Source organism: Cynocephalus volans, chromosome 1 (assembly GCF_027409185.1).
Source record: "Cynocephalus volans isolate mCynVol1 chromosome 1, mCynVol1.pri, whole genome shotgun sequence".
NCBI classification, from domain to species: domain Eukaryota; kingdom Metazoa; phylum Chordata; class Mammalia; order Dermoptera; family Cynocephalidae; genus Cynocephalus; species Cynocephalus volans.
Genome location: NC_084460.1, coordinates 188,968,142 through 188,984,347, shown reverse-complemented (window position 1 = coordinate 188,984,347; position 16,206 = coordinate 188,968,142). Strand labels below are relative to the sequence as shown.

Genomic DNA, 16,206 nt, shown 5'->3' with positions numbered 1-16,206 from the left:
ACACAAAACACTCTGACAACATATGTATAGGGTTTTCTCCCCCCACATACCAAGCAATTCTTCAGCAGACACCAGCTGGTGTCCTCTAACTCAGTTCAATCCTGACACTGTCTACCTGGAGGCAGAATTAGATCCCACTGGTTAAGGGCTCAGCCCCACAAGACCGCCCCACTTCAGATGACAATCGCATGTCCCAGTTGTGACCTGTGCTTCTGAGCAACTGGCTCTAAATCAAGGTTCCCAGGACCCCATTCTCAGGTTCAATTAATTTGCTAGAGTCACTCACTGAACTCAGGAAACACTTTACTTATCTTTACCCGTTTATTATAAAGGACATTACAAAGGATAGAGATGAACAGCCAGGAGGAGAAGAAGCACAGGGAAAGGTACAGGGAAGAGGTTTCTACACCCACATCACACTCCAGGCACCCTCATGCAACCCGGAAGATCTACGAACTCTGACCTTTTGGGTTTTTATGGAGGATTCGCTATAAAATTGATTACTCACTGGCCATCGATGACCAGCTCCACCTTCAGCCCTCTCCCTCCCAGAGGTTGGGGGGTGGGACTGAAAGCTCTAAACCTCTAATCAGTGGTTCATTCCTCTGACAACCAGCCCCCACCTGAGGTTATCCAGGAGCCCCAGCCACCAGTCACCTCATCAGCATACAAAAAGACCCTTGTCACAGGAGACTCCAAGGGTTTTAGGAGCTGTGAGCCAACACCAGAGACCAGATATTGTATCACAAACATTCATTAAAAAAACTAATCAATGAGAAATTTGGGTCTCAGAAGATGTTTACATGTGATTACAAAACAGACAAGAAAGAATGATTACTCAGTTTACAGCAAAATTAACTGCACTTTTCTTGTGCAGGCTGCTATCTTGGGCATTTAAGATCATATTTATTTTTGGCGTTTTAGTTTCTATGCAACTTTTCGGAAGCTCACAAGCAAGGCAGACCTATAAATATTGCACTGACCTCAGTGGGAAGAAGGCAGTGACACTGGCGAGCTCTGAGTGAGGTCAATGACATAAAAACACTGGCGCAAAGCCCTGCTGCTGTCTGGTGACGAGAAAAGCAGCTCAAAAGTTAAGTATGAAATGTGCAGGAGACTGAAAACAGGAGATAACTTTAGCAAGAAGATAAACAGTTCATTCTAGTCTGAAAGTCTAAAACACTCTATAGAAAATATTTCCTAGGTCAATGAAAAGTTGGGAGGAAAAAGTATTGGATAAGAGATGAGGCAGAGGGACCCCAACCAGGAGGGCAGCTCTTCTGTGAACTGAGGCCCAGACCCCAACCCTGAAGAGCCCATGATGTTTGTGGCCTGGAGAGGCCTGTGACTTCCAATTGTGTGACGAGCTGCCTGAATCAATAGTTGCCTAAGGCAAAGTCGTCCTGGATAGAACAATGGAAAGCAGGGTGGCAGCTCCACCTCTACTGGGGGCGGCTTCCCTGGGGAGGCCCACGGGGATGCTGAGGTCACCCTCTCTGGTTGCTCATCTACATTCTTGCAGAAATAACACACAGAGCCCTAGGGGTGCCTGTCTCTCTGGCTGCCAGCAAAAGCAGGGGTCAGATAAATATTTCCAGATTAAAGAAATACAGACCATATTTCAGGTGGGAAAAAAGGTGGTGGCACCATGGAACTCAAACCTAGAACCTCTGGAAGAGCTGTGCCTTGGAGAAAGGAAAAAACCAAACCAGCTTGCCAGGTACTCAACAAATACTTGCTAGATGAAAAAAACATATGCCCAAGGCTGTCTTCTTCATCAGGGAAATATATATGGGTGGTTTTCCTAGGATTCTTTCTCTCCAAGCCCATGCCAATGGCCAGACAGGAAAAAGTGAAATTTTAAAAAATGAGTGTATAATTCAGCCCAAAGAACAAAGGCTATACAGGTATGCTGGCTTTGTCTCAAAAGCCCAGACCTTTGTCATTGTGTTTCTGAAAACCCTCCTTTTGGACAGGAAAGGAAAGTCTCTCAATTCTCTGGCTGAAGCTCGGTTACACCACCCCTGCTCCCCTGCACCTCAGGTTGCAGTGTAGGAAGATTCCAGGCCCTGGCAACCCCACCGGCTCTCAGTACCCAGATCTGTGGCCCGTGGCTGGATTCGCTGGCCACATGCATACCCACTGGCTGTAACTGACCAGGGTAAGGGTAGACTATGGAAGGCCCCAGTCTGCCCCATTTGGAGGCAGGTTTCTCTTTTCCAGTCTCCATGAGGAGCACGAACAAAGTTCTCAGACTGAGTTACCTCTAGCACCTCCCAAATCAGGTTCCAGAGAAGCAGAGCCTCACCTGTGGGCCCTGATGCTACGCAGGAACCACCAGTTGTACCAGTGGGTCATCAACTGGAGAAGGTGAATTCACAATCACTAGCTAGAGGGACTTTGAGAGAGCCCTGCTCGAGCGGGCTCGGGGTCCGCACTCTCCTGTGCGCTCTCCCGTTGGCAGAGGAGGGCTGCAGAGCGCCAGAGGCCCACATGCACCGCGTTCCTGGAACATCAATGCTGTTTGGGGGTCAGGCCCCACCGTCGTCTCTGGGCTCCATGTTCCTCCTCTCCCTAGTCGTTCTGCAGGTGGTGCTCAGTGGCTCGGCTGGTCTGTGACAGCCTCTGCCCAGGGACGCCCCCTGAACACCGAGGACCACACAGGGCGCAGTCCATGCCTCTGAAAATGTCCATTTCAGTTTGGCATGGAATTCAGTTTTGCTGAATTAGCCCCTTTGGGAAAAGCAACTGCCTGTGGGTTAGCTGGGCCCTCTGAGCTGCCTGGCTGCAGGGCGAAGGGCCACTTTACACAGCAGACTAGAGCTTCCTAGAGACTGAAGAGGAAACCCCGCCTTTATTTAGCCGGTATCAGGCCAACTCTACTTCCTCTGTTTCCAAATTTGTCCTTTCTCCCTCATTTTCTTCATCTTCTTTACATAGAATTTGGGTAGAGGAAGGAGCCAGTAGCCGGAGGCTGGGTTTCCCCTTCAGCACAGTCTGGCCACCATTCTCACCAGTCACCGTTAAACCACAGCAGCCACATTTGGGCTGGTGGCCCTCTTAGTCCTGGCCGCCACAGCAAACAGACATCTTACTCCTGAGGAGTATCCTGGCATCTGGGGTTGGAGTCCCAAACAACACCCTGAAGCCCTTTTCCCACTCTGTAATTCTATCATCGTGTTCTTTATCAAGCAAAGGTTTTGAATGATATTTGTTTCCTTTTATCCTTTTAACACACAATCCCGTGCTGGGTTGAATAGTATCTCCCCAAATTCATGTCCACTCAAAACCTCAGAATGTAAACTTATTTGGAAACAGGGTCTTGCAGGTATAATTAGTTAAGGTGAGGTTGCGTTAAGATGAATTACCTAACCTTTACTAGTCAGTGTCCGCCTCCTTGCTGCAGTTATGTCTAACCGTAGTGCTCTCTGCATCCACCAATACAACAAGAATAGTGCTTCCGTTAACCCCGAGTTTATAGCAAAAGAGCAAGTATCAACAATGACAAAACCGATAAGTGTGCACCTCCAAAGCCTCCTCAGAGGTGTTCTTGAACATCACATGTTCTTAGATGAACAGCAACCTGCTCCAGGGTATGAGGCTCCGGGTGGAATAGCTGTCCCCTTGTTTGGGTGTTATCTCAGTCATATGCAAATAAGGAACAAACAAATGCTTTTGAGAGTTACTGAGCAATATGATTTAAAAATTAGTCCAAAGACATCCTCAAGTTAAAATAATAAAACCAAACACAGAACTGACGCCATGTCCTCTTCAAAGCATCCTATCAGAAGGCACGTGAAGTTGGCGTCATTAATGCTGGTCACTGGTTAAGGTGCTGTCTGCCACATTGTCCCTCAGGGAAACTACAACTTTTCCCCCTAAGGGATGAACAAGAAATTTGTGGGAGTCGACTATGAAATTATGTAGCTATCCTATTCCTCACACTGTCTCTCCATGTTGTGCGTCCACAGACGCTCCACACCCGCACTAAGCATCTCTCTGATGGCTCTGGGGGTCATCTGCTAGCTCCAGCATCCCTGATCTACCTAGCAGCAGGCATTTGACTGTAAGGAAGAGCTCTCTTTTTCCTCCACTTATTCATTTATTTTGTTATATCAGTATGGACTCATCAGATTCTTATTGTATTCAATAGGCTATAATCCTATTGATTACAGCTGTAATTACTAGTATCATTTATTTTAAATCTCAAATTATCCTAGATTTGGTCAGCGAGAGTCCCTTCAACTGTAAACACTTCCTTATTTTCTGGCACAGACGTTCCAGGCTCCCCTTCTACCTTCCCTGCCCCGGTCCTGGCATCAGCCACGTCTGCAAGCACTCCCGGTTCCTTTCAGTGGGAATGTGGCCTGCACGAACCAAGACCTGGGAGTGAGATGTGTTCTCTGTGTTGGGTGTTGCTGTGTCCAGGACCTCTTAGTGAGGGTGTGGTTTACACTTGCACACACGCGCATGCACACACACTCTGATATGTAATTTCTGCATCTATCTTCACCAGTTCATCCTGAGACCTTTAATTTCCATCCAACACCACACGATTCACTGTAGTTCCCTTCCCCCTTCCCATCAGTGAGAAATCTGTCTCTTCTGCGGGATTTTTGCCAACAGTGCATAATCTGCATATAATCATGAGGAAATAACAGACATACCTACGATGAGGGACGTTCTATAAAATGAACGGCTTGAACCCTTCAAAAATGACAAGGTCATGAAAAGCCAAGGAATGGTTACAGATTAAAGGAGACCAACATACCCAGAAAACAACTAAGCACAATGTATGATCCTGGATTGGATCACGGACAGGGGAAAAAATAGTATAAAAGATATTACTGGACATTTGAAGTAGTTTTTAATATGGGCTATGGATTAGATAACAGTATTTTATCAGTGTTTCATTTCCTGATTTTGATCTTTATGCCATGGTTATATAAAAGGTCTTGTTCATAGAAAATACATGTTTATTTAGAAATAAAAGGGTCTAATGTTTGCAACTGGTTCAAATGGTTTGCAAAATGATGTTTGCATTTATACATAACTGTATCTACACACACGCACACATGCACAGGGCGGGGCAGGGAAGCAAATGAAGCAAAATGTTAATGTGTGATGAGCAGTTTTCAGGAGTTCTTTGCACCATTCTTACAAATGTTAGTAAGTTTTGTGAGTTTGAAATTATATCAAAATAAAGTTACAAAGTAAAGCTAAACACTCACTAAAGAAAACCTAAGCGTTTAAACACTGGTGGCTAGATTCCCAGTAAACACAAAATAAGAGTCAAGAAGGGAATTGACCTGCTTAAAGAATGCAGATGTTTTCAAGTCAAACCTAAGACTCGCTTTGGACACTCCACCAACCAGCCACGGGGGCCTGAGAACCTGCCAAAGGGGTAGCGGCCACGGTGGGTAGGCAGGAAGGAGATGAGGGCTCTAGAATATGCCACTATGGCACAAAAGTCATTTTGGGCAGAAGGTATTTGAGTTCCTGAAGTCTGTTATCTGCCTAAAAGCACAGCCTCCCAAAAGTACCTGATAGAAGTCAATTGGCATAAATCCTCTCCTGGGAGCAACCAAGGAAGACTGACTCTTATCTCCGGAGATAAATCATCTCCAGGCCACACCTAAACAGACAAAAAACTAGCGCGTCTCCCATCCATTGTCTTGGTGTTTTCCTGTTAGTGCTCTTCTCCCTGTCCTGCCCTTTCTAAAGATGGTATCCTAAATTCTAAACACCCCTTAGCATGACTTTTCCATGACCTCTCATACATATATGATTCAATCCATCTTTTATCTTGCTAATCTGTCTTCTGTCAGCTTAATTCTTAGGCCCCCAAAAACTAAACCTAAGTGGGTAGAAGAAAAGCTTTTCCTCTGACAGATATCAGCAGGGCGGGTTGGAGGCCAGGGAGCCCAGCTCTGCCCCTGTCCTGCCATCTGCTTCCTCCAGGAGTGCAGATTCGATGAAGCCATCTGTGAGAAGGGTTCAGCATGACAGGACAGGTGCTCTCTGGACAGAATGTGGGGCTCTGGTCCACACCTAACTGTGTTTTGGTTTCATTTTTCCTGAAAGCTCTGCCCCAGCTAAGCCACTCATCTGGGCTTGAAGTTAATGTACTATTTCACCCACAGCCATTTCATAATCCTGCTGGTGGTCAGTGGTCACTTTTCTATAGGACCAGGGTTACTACAAAAACCACTGAAGACCACAAAGTAGTCCAAATACCACCTGCCAGTGCTGGTGTCAGAGATGAAGGACAACTTGGCAGTGTTTCCAGTCACAGCTCTCGCAACCAGTAAATAAGTCAATAGTATTGGGGGAGGCCAGCCATCCATATTGCCCATGTTTTATAATGAAATTAAGTGGGAAAGCCACCTGTCCAGTGCTCCCACCTATGCGTAGTACCACACCAAGGGACCGACCCACGGGGCTTACCACTGATCCCTGGAGAACGAGACAATAAAACGAATGCCCACAGGGAGTCGCGCCATTGACGTTGCCACTGACACGGAGCTCTGTCACAAAATGGGATGTGTCATAGATGACTAATCCTGGATCCAGGCTCTCTGGAGATGCCCTGCACCTTCTGGAGGTAGAAGTCACACCGAGAAGCTTCCTGCCAGCCTCATCTCCTCCTCCTTCTGGCAGTGGCTCTGTTCTCTATAAGGAGAATAAGAGGTGCTGAAAGTCCTGTGTCCTGCCAATGGCACCTTCAGATTCACAGACAAAAGTGACTACAGAGATGTACAGTAGTGCTATCCACTCCAGTTCCAAGATGGGTTTCCCATACGAGAAGGAGTGTCCACCACAAGTGCTGCCACCACAAGGTGGAGGGAGAGCGTCTTTGCCCTTGGGGCGGTTTGCTCAAAGATCACTGAAATGAAGTTCACGTGACATTCTGATGATGTATAAAAAGGAACCACCAAGCTCATCTGCATCTGGAGGGCATCCAGAGATCAGCCCATTCACTCTTAGCCACAACACTCTACAGAACTCAGATTAATGTTCACATGAAACCAAGTATATGCCCAGTGGTTATGCCATGTGCCCAGTGATCAGAGCATGCTGTGGGACCACACTTGCTAATTCCACCCACCAGCAACCAGGTGATCTTTGAACTATAGTAACAGTGAGGGGCATAGGCCTGGACAAGATGGCAGATCAAACTGAATGCTTAGTTGTGGCTTTGCAATCTGAATTGAAGTGCATCTAATGCTATGGAAATAAACTTCACCTCTATTTGCCTCTTCAGTTTTATCTCCTGTGGTCACCTCAGAGGCCCTGGAAAATGGCCTCATCATGAAGCCAGGGCTGAAGGCAAAGCAGTACAGGAAGGGATGGATAGGGAGGGCTGAGGGCCAATAAGGGGCCCAGTGCATAGGCAGACCTGGTCTCCAATCCCAAAGCCACCCTCATGACCTACACTCCTAAGTCACTGTGTCTCCAAAATAGAATTGGTCCCCACACTCACTCTTGCCCTCCCTCCAGCTTTCAAAAACTGCACATTCTTCGAGGATTTTCCTTTATATTACCTTTTACAAAAAAAACCCTCAAAATCTTTGCTGAGCTTTCATCCCAGAAGCCTGAAATCCCCTCTCTTTGCCCCAGCTGCAGAGCTACACCCTTTCTTCCTGACTCCGCAGGGCCAGCTGCACTCCCCCAGGAATGCCTCCTGTTCCCACAGCTGACCTTGGGCTGGGCAAGCCTGGGCAAGTTGCTTAACCTTTCTGTTCCCTCACCTTCCCTGGCTAGACAATGGGGCTGATAGCACCTAACTGTTATAAAAATGAAATGAGATAATCCATGGAAAGCACTTTGTGCAGGGCCTGGTATGTAGCAAATGCTCAGTAAATACTAACTGGTATTATTCTTATTGTAAATTCAAGAGAGGAAGGCCCAGGACTGCAGGTGACTGTCCTCTTCCCACTTCCCAGGTCAGAACCTAGCACAGAACACATGCTCCAGAAGCTCATGTTGAAGGAATGGCTGCAAATGCTTCAAAACTGCTTTTGCTAAAACCTCTAGATTTAAAAAATACCTTGCTAAAATATTGCTCAATATGAGTGGGCTCTAGTTTGGGCCTAGATATACTTTGAGAAACAATTTTGTGAGGATGACTTCAGAGTGAAGGATTTGGTTTAATTTTCTTTTCTTTTTCTTTCTTTTTTTTTTTTTGGCAGCTGGCTGGTAAGGGGATCTGAACTCGTGATCTTGATGTTACAAGGCTGTACTCTAACCCAGTGAGCCATCTGGGCAGCCCCAGTTTAAATTTTCAATGCCTGGAAACTGATGGTCAGAATCAAATTTCTTCCTCCATCCAAATGCTGCTTCTTTATGCCCAGCATGTCTGGAAATACTCTATTGCCATCTACTAATAAATAAATCAATAAACTTCAGTTCAAATCTGGTAAAGCCTATAACAATAACAGCAACAACAATATAGACTCAGAAAGCACTGAAAATTATCTGGAAGAGTAAATCTTGATTTCTTTTTAAAACAATGATGGGTTCTTTCTCCTGTAAAATGGGTGAAAGTTAAGTGCTATTAATTCTCAAGGTAAGTGGGATTAAGATGTGTAAAGATAGTGATTTTACATTTGGGATGTAATGAGACCCCTTCCTCCCTAGCCTGTGCAGCACCCAGTGGACGCCGACGTGCTTATATCTGTCAAGGCCTCTGAAGTCACTCACAATGACTGGCACACTCATGTGTGAGCCCCTGGTCATCCTGAAGCAGAGGCATGGCATGCCTCTCACAGGGGAGACAATGAGGCGAGGCCACTAAGCAAATTCCAGTTTGTCCTGTTTCTCTTGGTCACCTCCTCCCTCCAACAGCTCTTCTTCCTGCCCATCCCCTGCAAGGAGAGGGACGGACGCAGAATGGGAGCAAATCACTTGGTTTAAACCCTGTTTTTGCCACATGGCCCAACCACATAAAAAGACAATCCTTTTTTTTTTTTTTTCCCACTCTTTATAGGCTCCCCTGGAACTTACCACCCCACTAGGCAAAGGGATCAAAAGGTCCAGTTTCATTGTACTGTCAAAGATAGCAACTTAGGAAATATCCCATTAAAACATCAGTATTAAAATGTGTAAAAAGCATGGTTTTATGCCTATCTTCTGAAAAAGCCCAGTCTAGGCAACAGGAAAATGGAATGGGCTGAGAGAAACACACGTTGGCAAGCTCCATTCTCAGACCCTCCCATGTGGTCATCTGTGCCGCCTAGAACAGTTCCAGGTGCTCTGTGGAAGCTCAAAAAAATGGGCTAAAAAGTAAGAGAAAGAGTAATGTCAAAAGGGACTTTGGGGAGCTGAAGCACCGTTACACATAATCAAAGCAGCCCTACAGATATTTTAAACAATCTACTTAATGACATTTTTAAACTGAATCATTTTAAAAGCAAAAATGAGTGAAAAAATGCATGTCCCTCCCCCCAAATGTTTCTGTGCATTTTTCTTTTTTAAAATTAGGAGATAGAATACAACTTCCTTTCCAGAGTAAGCACTTTCTATGGGTCTGTCTTTTACAGACTCCATTCAATACTAAAGGTTAATGGAAATAGCTTCTATCTCTTTGCCTTGGCTTAATTTCAAGGAATCTGCATTCTATTCCCCATCAAGGTGGTTTGCACAAAACAGAACCTGTAAATGCATTTCCAAAACTACATGGTGAAACACCGACGGTCTAGAGCCCTGGGTTTTCAAGAAACAATAAAGGAAAATTTAATTTATTTACCCACTCACACAACTTCACACAATTAAGTTCAAGGGCAGGCAGGCACCTTCCAGAGAGTGACAGCTCTAGACCAGGAAAAGGCAGAGAATTCTTCCTTTAGAAATTCAAACCTGGGGAGTGGAGCAAGGGGCTTTCCAGTCTCCTCCGTTCGAATGCAAATCCTTAGACAGTACCTCCTCGGTCACCAGATCAGAGCGTGGGCCTCAGGGAGGGGAGGGCTGCAAGGTTGGTGGCCAGCGGCTGGGAGACTTTCCGGCGTTTTAAGCCCTTTATTATAAACTCAGAAGGTCGCTGTCACTCGTGTTGGCCGGGAGGCTCACGGGCTCCGGGAACCAGCTGCTCCACGGACAAACAACCCAGAGCCAAGGCGCTGGCGCTCCTCCCCGGGCTGCTGGTCCTCGGAGGAGGTGAAGCCAGCAGGCACGCCCACGTCCCCGTCGCGCAGCAGACAATGCGCGGGGTCTCCTCCAGCCGGCTCTCTAGCCCCCCAAGCTGTCACCGCAGCCCGGGCCGGGGTGGCGAGGGGACCCGGCAGGACAGGGGCTTTGGTGAGCGACTGCCGGCCCAGCACCCGCTCCTTCTGCCTCCACTTTCCTGGAATCCGCCCAGTATTGTCGCCCAGGGCCACTCTTCTAGGTCCCAAAGAAAAGAGCTTGAGACCGCTCCCCCGCCCTCCAAAAAAAAAATTCCGAACCGAGAGAGGAGGCGGCGGCGGAGGGCGCAGGGTCGAGGCGGGCTCCGGTGCGGCGCGGGCGCGGCAGGTGCGGGCGGAGGGCAGGTCCCACCGCGGCCGCTCCCGGCCCCCCTCGCCCGCGCGCCGCACCCGCGCCCCGGCCCGCCGGCCGCCGCGGGCGCTTCCTGCTCGCGACTTCCTGGAGCGCGCGGGAGGCCCCGCCGCCCTTTCGCGTTCCCCGGCCCGCGGGCCGCGCCGCCTCACCCCTGCCGCCCGCCCCGCCCCCGTCCGCCGACCTCGTCCCCGCGCGCCCCCACGCCGAGGGCCGCCCGCGTCCCTGGGCCGTCGCCCGCGCCTTCCCGGGCCCGCAGGGCGCACGGGCACGGACTGGCATGTTCCTCAAGGGCCCTCGGGGCAGATGGGAAGGACCCACCGCGCCCCCGCGGTAAAGACTGCCTTTCCTTGGCCTCCCGACTTGTGTTGCTAACGTGCCTTGTCACGTGTCCGAATCACGAAGACTAGCATTGTATAAAATGAACACGGGGCACCAGGACATGGCTACGTTGGGTTGAACCAACGTGTGCCACACCTTGTGCCACACACAGCTCTCATGGGGAGGCCGGAGAAGCCCAGCATCCGGGCACCCCTGACCAACCGGCCCGTGGAAGACAGTTCCCATTTCACCCCAGGAACAGTTGTTCCCTGAATTCCACTCTCATCTCTTGCCACTGCCTCGGGCAGCCCGAGAGGGGCCCGGTTATTTTCCTAGGGGTGCTGCACATCACCCACAGCAGACACAGGCCATGGCATTCCAGCCCGGCTCCCAGGCCCAGCCCACCTCTCCCTATGAGCACCTCCCTAGAAGAACAAAGAGAGGCAGAAAGCAAATCTTCCAGGAAGAAGGCTGCCCCAGTTTAAAACAATGCGTAAGTCTAAAGCCGACCCAAGGCCTGGACGTAAATGCCCAAACCGGTCTGTTTGGACAGTGCCCTACGGGCCGCGCCCCAGGCTCAGCGACGGTCCCTCTTCAGGCAAGCAGAGAAGGCCTCTCTCCTCTGCTGCTCTGCTCCTGTCCCCTACCAAGCCTTACAGTTTCCCCTGGGGCCCTGCTGTTTCTGGAACAGTCTGATATCTGTATCTTTGCTGAGCTGTATAGCGTCAAATCTACTGCTTCCTTAGGCTTCTGAGAAGCGCTTTGCAGCAGAAAGGAAACCTGCCTACGGTCCAGCCACGGGAAGCCCGCCGGCCCTGCATCCCACAAGTGAGGTGGCCCAGAACCTCCAGTCTTCTCTCTCTCTGGCTACGTCTCTCTCTGCGGAAATCTCTCTCTCCTGCGTGCTCTCCCTCTGCCAGTTCTTTCTCCTCCTTCCTACCTCTCCCTTCCTGGTGATGGCCAAACCAGCCCAGCCTGCTCACCCTCCCTGGCCCTGGCTGCTGGCTCTGCTCAGGGCTACTCATCTCTCACTGAGCTTGTGCCTTAGCTTTGTCACTTCCAAGCTCTCCTTCATTCAACCCACTCTCAGCTGCCTCAACCTGTCTTCAGAAAGCAAAATCTAACTTGACCTTCCTCATTAAAAACCTTCAAGATATCTCCTCACCCACAGAAATGAGACCAAATTCCTTAGTAGCTAGAAACAAATCCTGAAACCCCTTTTGCAGCTGAGCCTCTCTTTCTGCCCAAAGCTTCTGGACAGCTCTTTAGTTTCCAAGAACGTGTGCTTGTGGTGTTTCTGCCCTGGCCCTCCTGACCCCAGCTTTTCCTAGTGAGCTCAGGTGCTGAGACACAGGTGAAATATTTGTCTACTCTCTCAGGTAATCTTCATTGCATTTAGAGGGCACTGTATAAACCTTTTTATCCTGACATGCCACAATGAACTTGTACTAGTTATTCATAAATCTATCTCCTGGCCCCTAGAAAGGGGTTAGAGGGATTCTTGTGTCCTGTTCTAATGCAGAAAGTACTCACCCATGTTTGCTAACTGCATGAATGAACACAGTATGACACAGTACAGGGTTCTTCTGGTGTTTTTCACGAACTTTTCTTGCATCAAAAAATGATATAATTTGTATGGCACACTGGGTAAGCTAGAGCGGATTTGGGATGGTCTATACATATATTTCCTGAAAATATTAATCTTTTAATTTACAAAGAATAAATATTGATCTTTTATAAAATATTAAGTTTTATATGATTATAAGAAACATTTTAAAGTGTGCTGAAGGTGATAGTAAATTTATGTAAAACTTCCAAATAAAACATTTTACATTTCAAAATGTAAATCTGTGATTGCTTCCATGAGCATATGAGGTTTTATGCTTGAAAGGCTATAATACAAGCTTAGGACAGCTTGGACATCACCATCATTGAAACAGTTTATTTTTCTTTTTTCCCCCCAGCTTTATTTATGCATAAATGACAAAGAAAAATTGTATATATTTACGGTATACAATATGATGTTTTGATGTGCAAGAGTACTTCAAAAAGTTCATGGAAAGAGACATCATCAAGATGGTAGAATAGACAATCCCCAGTGACACTCACCCCCACAACTGACCAATTTACACCTATTGAAAAGCAAAGATTGCCAATCTGAGACTGCCGGAGCTTGGGGAAAGAGGAGGAGAGACCTGCGGAGTTAGTGATGGGAGAAGCCACAGTGAGAGAAAGAAGGGACTTCTTTGACTGATTTGAGCCCTGGCAGCTTCAGGGCTGGCCAAGTAAACACACGGAGCAGGAGCTGGCGAAAGCCCAAGCTGAGCCCTTTGTGTGAAGTTGTTTGGAATCTGCAGGGGAGAGGGGGGCCTTGGAGTGCACCATAACAGCCCCCAGGCCAATGAGACCACTGACAGGGTTCAGGTGGACCACATAGGAGTGAGAGATTGCAGCCGACCAGAGAAGGAGCCACCTAGAGGCTGGTGAGGCATTGCAAGGAACACACACGGCCCTCCCTATGGGAAGTGTTTGGAGTGCAGGAAGGAGGCCATCCCAGTGGGGGAACACTGGGGTGTACCGTGGGCAGTTGATCTGCATTGTGATCAGCACGGACCCACTCAGTGGAGACTGGTCAGGGAGACAGGACAGCAAGGGGCCCACTTTGATGGAAAGACAGGCGGGGTCAGAATTTCCACATAGCCCAGGTGTATCTGACCTCACAAGACCCAGAAATGATTAAAAGGCTAACAATTAATATCTGAGCCACAGAAAAAGACTTCTGCAAACAATCAGCAGAAAAGCAGTAATTTAATTCAACCACAGGACTCAAATACTAGTCCCCGTGGAAGTACCCCCAATTTTGGAGTTAACCAAAGCCACAGACCAGAGACAAAGCTCTGATATTAACCAGTTAAGGTCTAACACCACCAAAGAACACCTATAAAACCTAGAAGAAGTAGCAGTCTCCTCAAATGCCCAGGCATAAATGTGAAGACACAAAGATTGAGAAAGAACAGAGAAATATGACACCATCAAAGGAAACAAACCAAGCACTATCAATGGACTCAGAGGAATAACAGATTTATGAAATATCTCACAGAGAATTCAGAATAACACTCTTAGGGATGTTCAGGGAGTCACAAGAAAATACAGTGATGGAATCTGGATGTATTGTACTCCCAGAACTCACATGGAAATCTGATCCCCAATATGGCGATGTTGGGAGCTGTTTGAGTCATGGGGGTGGATACCTCATGAATGGATTAATGCTCTCCTTGTGGGTGGGGGTAGGGAGTGAGCTCTTGCGCTATTAGTTTCCGTGAGAGAAAATTGTTTAAAACCACCCTGGCACCTCCCCTCTCTCTCTTGCTTCCTCTTGCCATGTGATCTGCTTGTACCTGCTGGCTGCCTACCACTTCCCACCATAAGTAGAAGCAGCCTGAGGCCTGCACCAGATGCAGTTGTCCCAGAATCATAAGCTAAATAAGCCTCTGTTTTGTATAAATTACCCAGCCTCAGGTATTCTGTTATAGCAACACAAAAATGGACTAATACATACAGATAGAAAATTAATGATATCTGGAAAAAAATCCAGGAGCAGAATGAGAGAGTTAACAGAAGAATTGAATCAATTAAAAAAAAAAAAAAACAAATAGAAATTCTAGAAATAAGGGTTATATTATCTGAATTGAAAAACTCGATGGAAAGCTCTAATAGCAGTATTAATCAAACTGAGAAAAGAATCCGTGAACTCGAAGATAAAATATATGAAATTGTAAAATCAAAGGAGCAAAAAAAAAAAAAAAAAAAAGGAAAAAATGAAACAGAAATATAGCAAATATGGGGCTCCCTCAAGTAAAATAATAATTGGCATAATTGATAATTGGCATACCTGGAGGAGGAGAGAAAGGAAGCAATGTAGAAAGCATATTCAAGAAAATAATGGCTGAACACTTTCCAAGTATGTAGGAAGATGACAGCATCCAGATACTGCAGCTCCTCTGGGAGCTCAGAGGTTGCCAATCAAATTCAATCCAAGGAGGAACATCCTAAGGCACATCATAATCAAATTATCAAAAACAAAAGAGAAAGAAAGGGTATTGAAAGCAGCAAAGAAAAGAAACACATAATATTCAATGGAGCCCCAATACATCTTTCAGAGGATTTCTCAGTAGAAACTCTACAGGCCAAAAGAGAAAGGATGATATATTCAGAGTGCTGAAGGAAAAAGACTGTCAGCCAAGAATTCTCTATCCAGCAAAACTAACCTTCAAATATGAAGGAGAAGTAGATCTTTCCCAGACAAACAAACTCTAAAGGAACTCTAGTTCACCAAAACTAGACATGCCTTACAAGAAATGCCTTTTAAAAGGAGTTTTTCAGTCTGAAAGAAGACGATGTTAAAAAGCAGCAAGAAAACATTTGAAGGTACATAACTCATTAGGTACATAACTCATAATTCATTTGTATGGTAAGTTCACAGACAAGCTAAGAATACTCCAATGTCATAAGGAAGGTGAATAAACTGCTTACATCCTTAGTATGAAGACGGAAGGACAAACCTAACAAGATAACAACAAATACAACAACTATATAAGAGACAGGCAATATTAAAAGATGTAACCTGAAAAACAAAATGTCAAAAAGTTGGGGGGTGGGAAGGGTTTGATGCCAAAGCATAGAGTTGGCTTTGGTTCTTTCTTTTTTCTTAGATATCAAATTTAGGTTATTATTAGTCAAAAATAATCTGTTATAACTATAACATGGATTTTGTAAGCCTCATGATAACCATAACACAAAAGCTTATAAAAGAAATACTAAAATACATATAGTAAGAAATCAAAATGCACTGAAAACCACTCAATCACAAAGGAAGACAGTAAGATTGGAAAAAAGAAAAAAGGAAAAAAAAGGATCAACAAAATCACCAGAAAAAAAGGAACAAAATTGTAGTAACGAGTCCCTTATACCAATAATAACTTTAAATGTAAATGGATTAAATTCCCTAATTAAAAGACACAGAATGGCTCAATGGATCATATAACAATAACCAACAATATGCTGCCTACAAGAAACTCACTTCACCTATAAAGATACACACCATCTGGAAGGGAAGGGATGGAAAAAGATACTTCATACAAACAGAACCCAAAAAATGGCAGGAGTAGCCATACTTAGATTAAATAGACCTCCAGCCAAGGAGAGTAAAAAAAGATAAGGAAGGTCATTATATAATGATAAAGGGATCAATTCAACAAGAAGATATAACAAATACATATGCACCCAACTCCAGAGCACCCAGTTATATAAAGTAATTACTATTAGACCTAACAGAAGAAATAGACTCCAACA

The 16,206-nt window shown here is 46.2% G+C and overlaps 1 protein-coding gene across 3 annotated transcripts in view; it reads right to left on the bottom strand.

Moving 5' to 3' along the window:
• Positions 1–10,544, bottom strand: part of SLC37A1 (solute carrier family 37 member 1) — a 62,727-nt gene extending 52,183 nt beyond the window's left edge. Inside the window, exons 1-3 of one of the 3 annotated variants that reach the window (XM_063096434.1) lie at positions 9,922–10,544; positions 9,749–9,813; positions 6,448–6,672 (exon numbers count right to left, since the gene is read on the bottom strand). In XM_063096434.1, the coding sequence (XP_062952504.1) occupies positions 6,448–6,503 (56 nt within the window). In that variant the 5' untranslated portion in view covers positions 6,504–6,672; positions 9,749–9,813; positions 9,922–10,544. Of the gene's footprint in view, positions 1–6,447; positions 6,673–9,748 lie in introns of all 3 variants that reach the window. The other 2 variants (XR_010023568.1, XM_063096424.1) reach the window with 2 other exon arrangements.
• Positions 10,545–16,206: the final 5,662 nt, after the last annotated feature.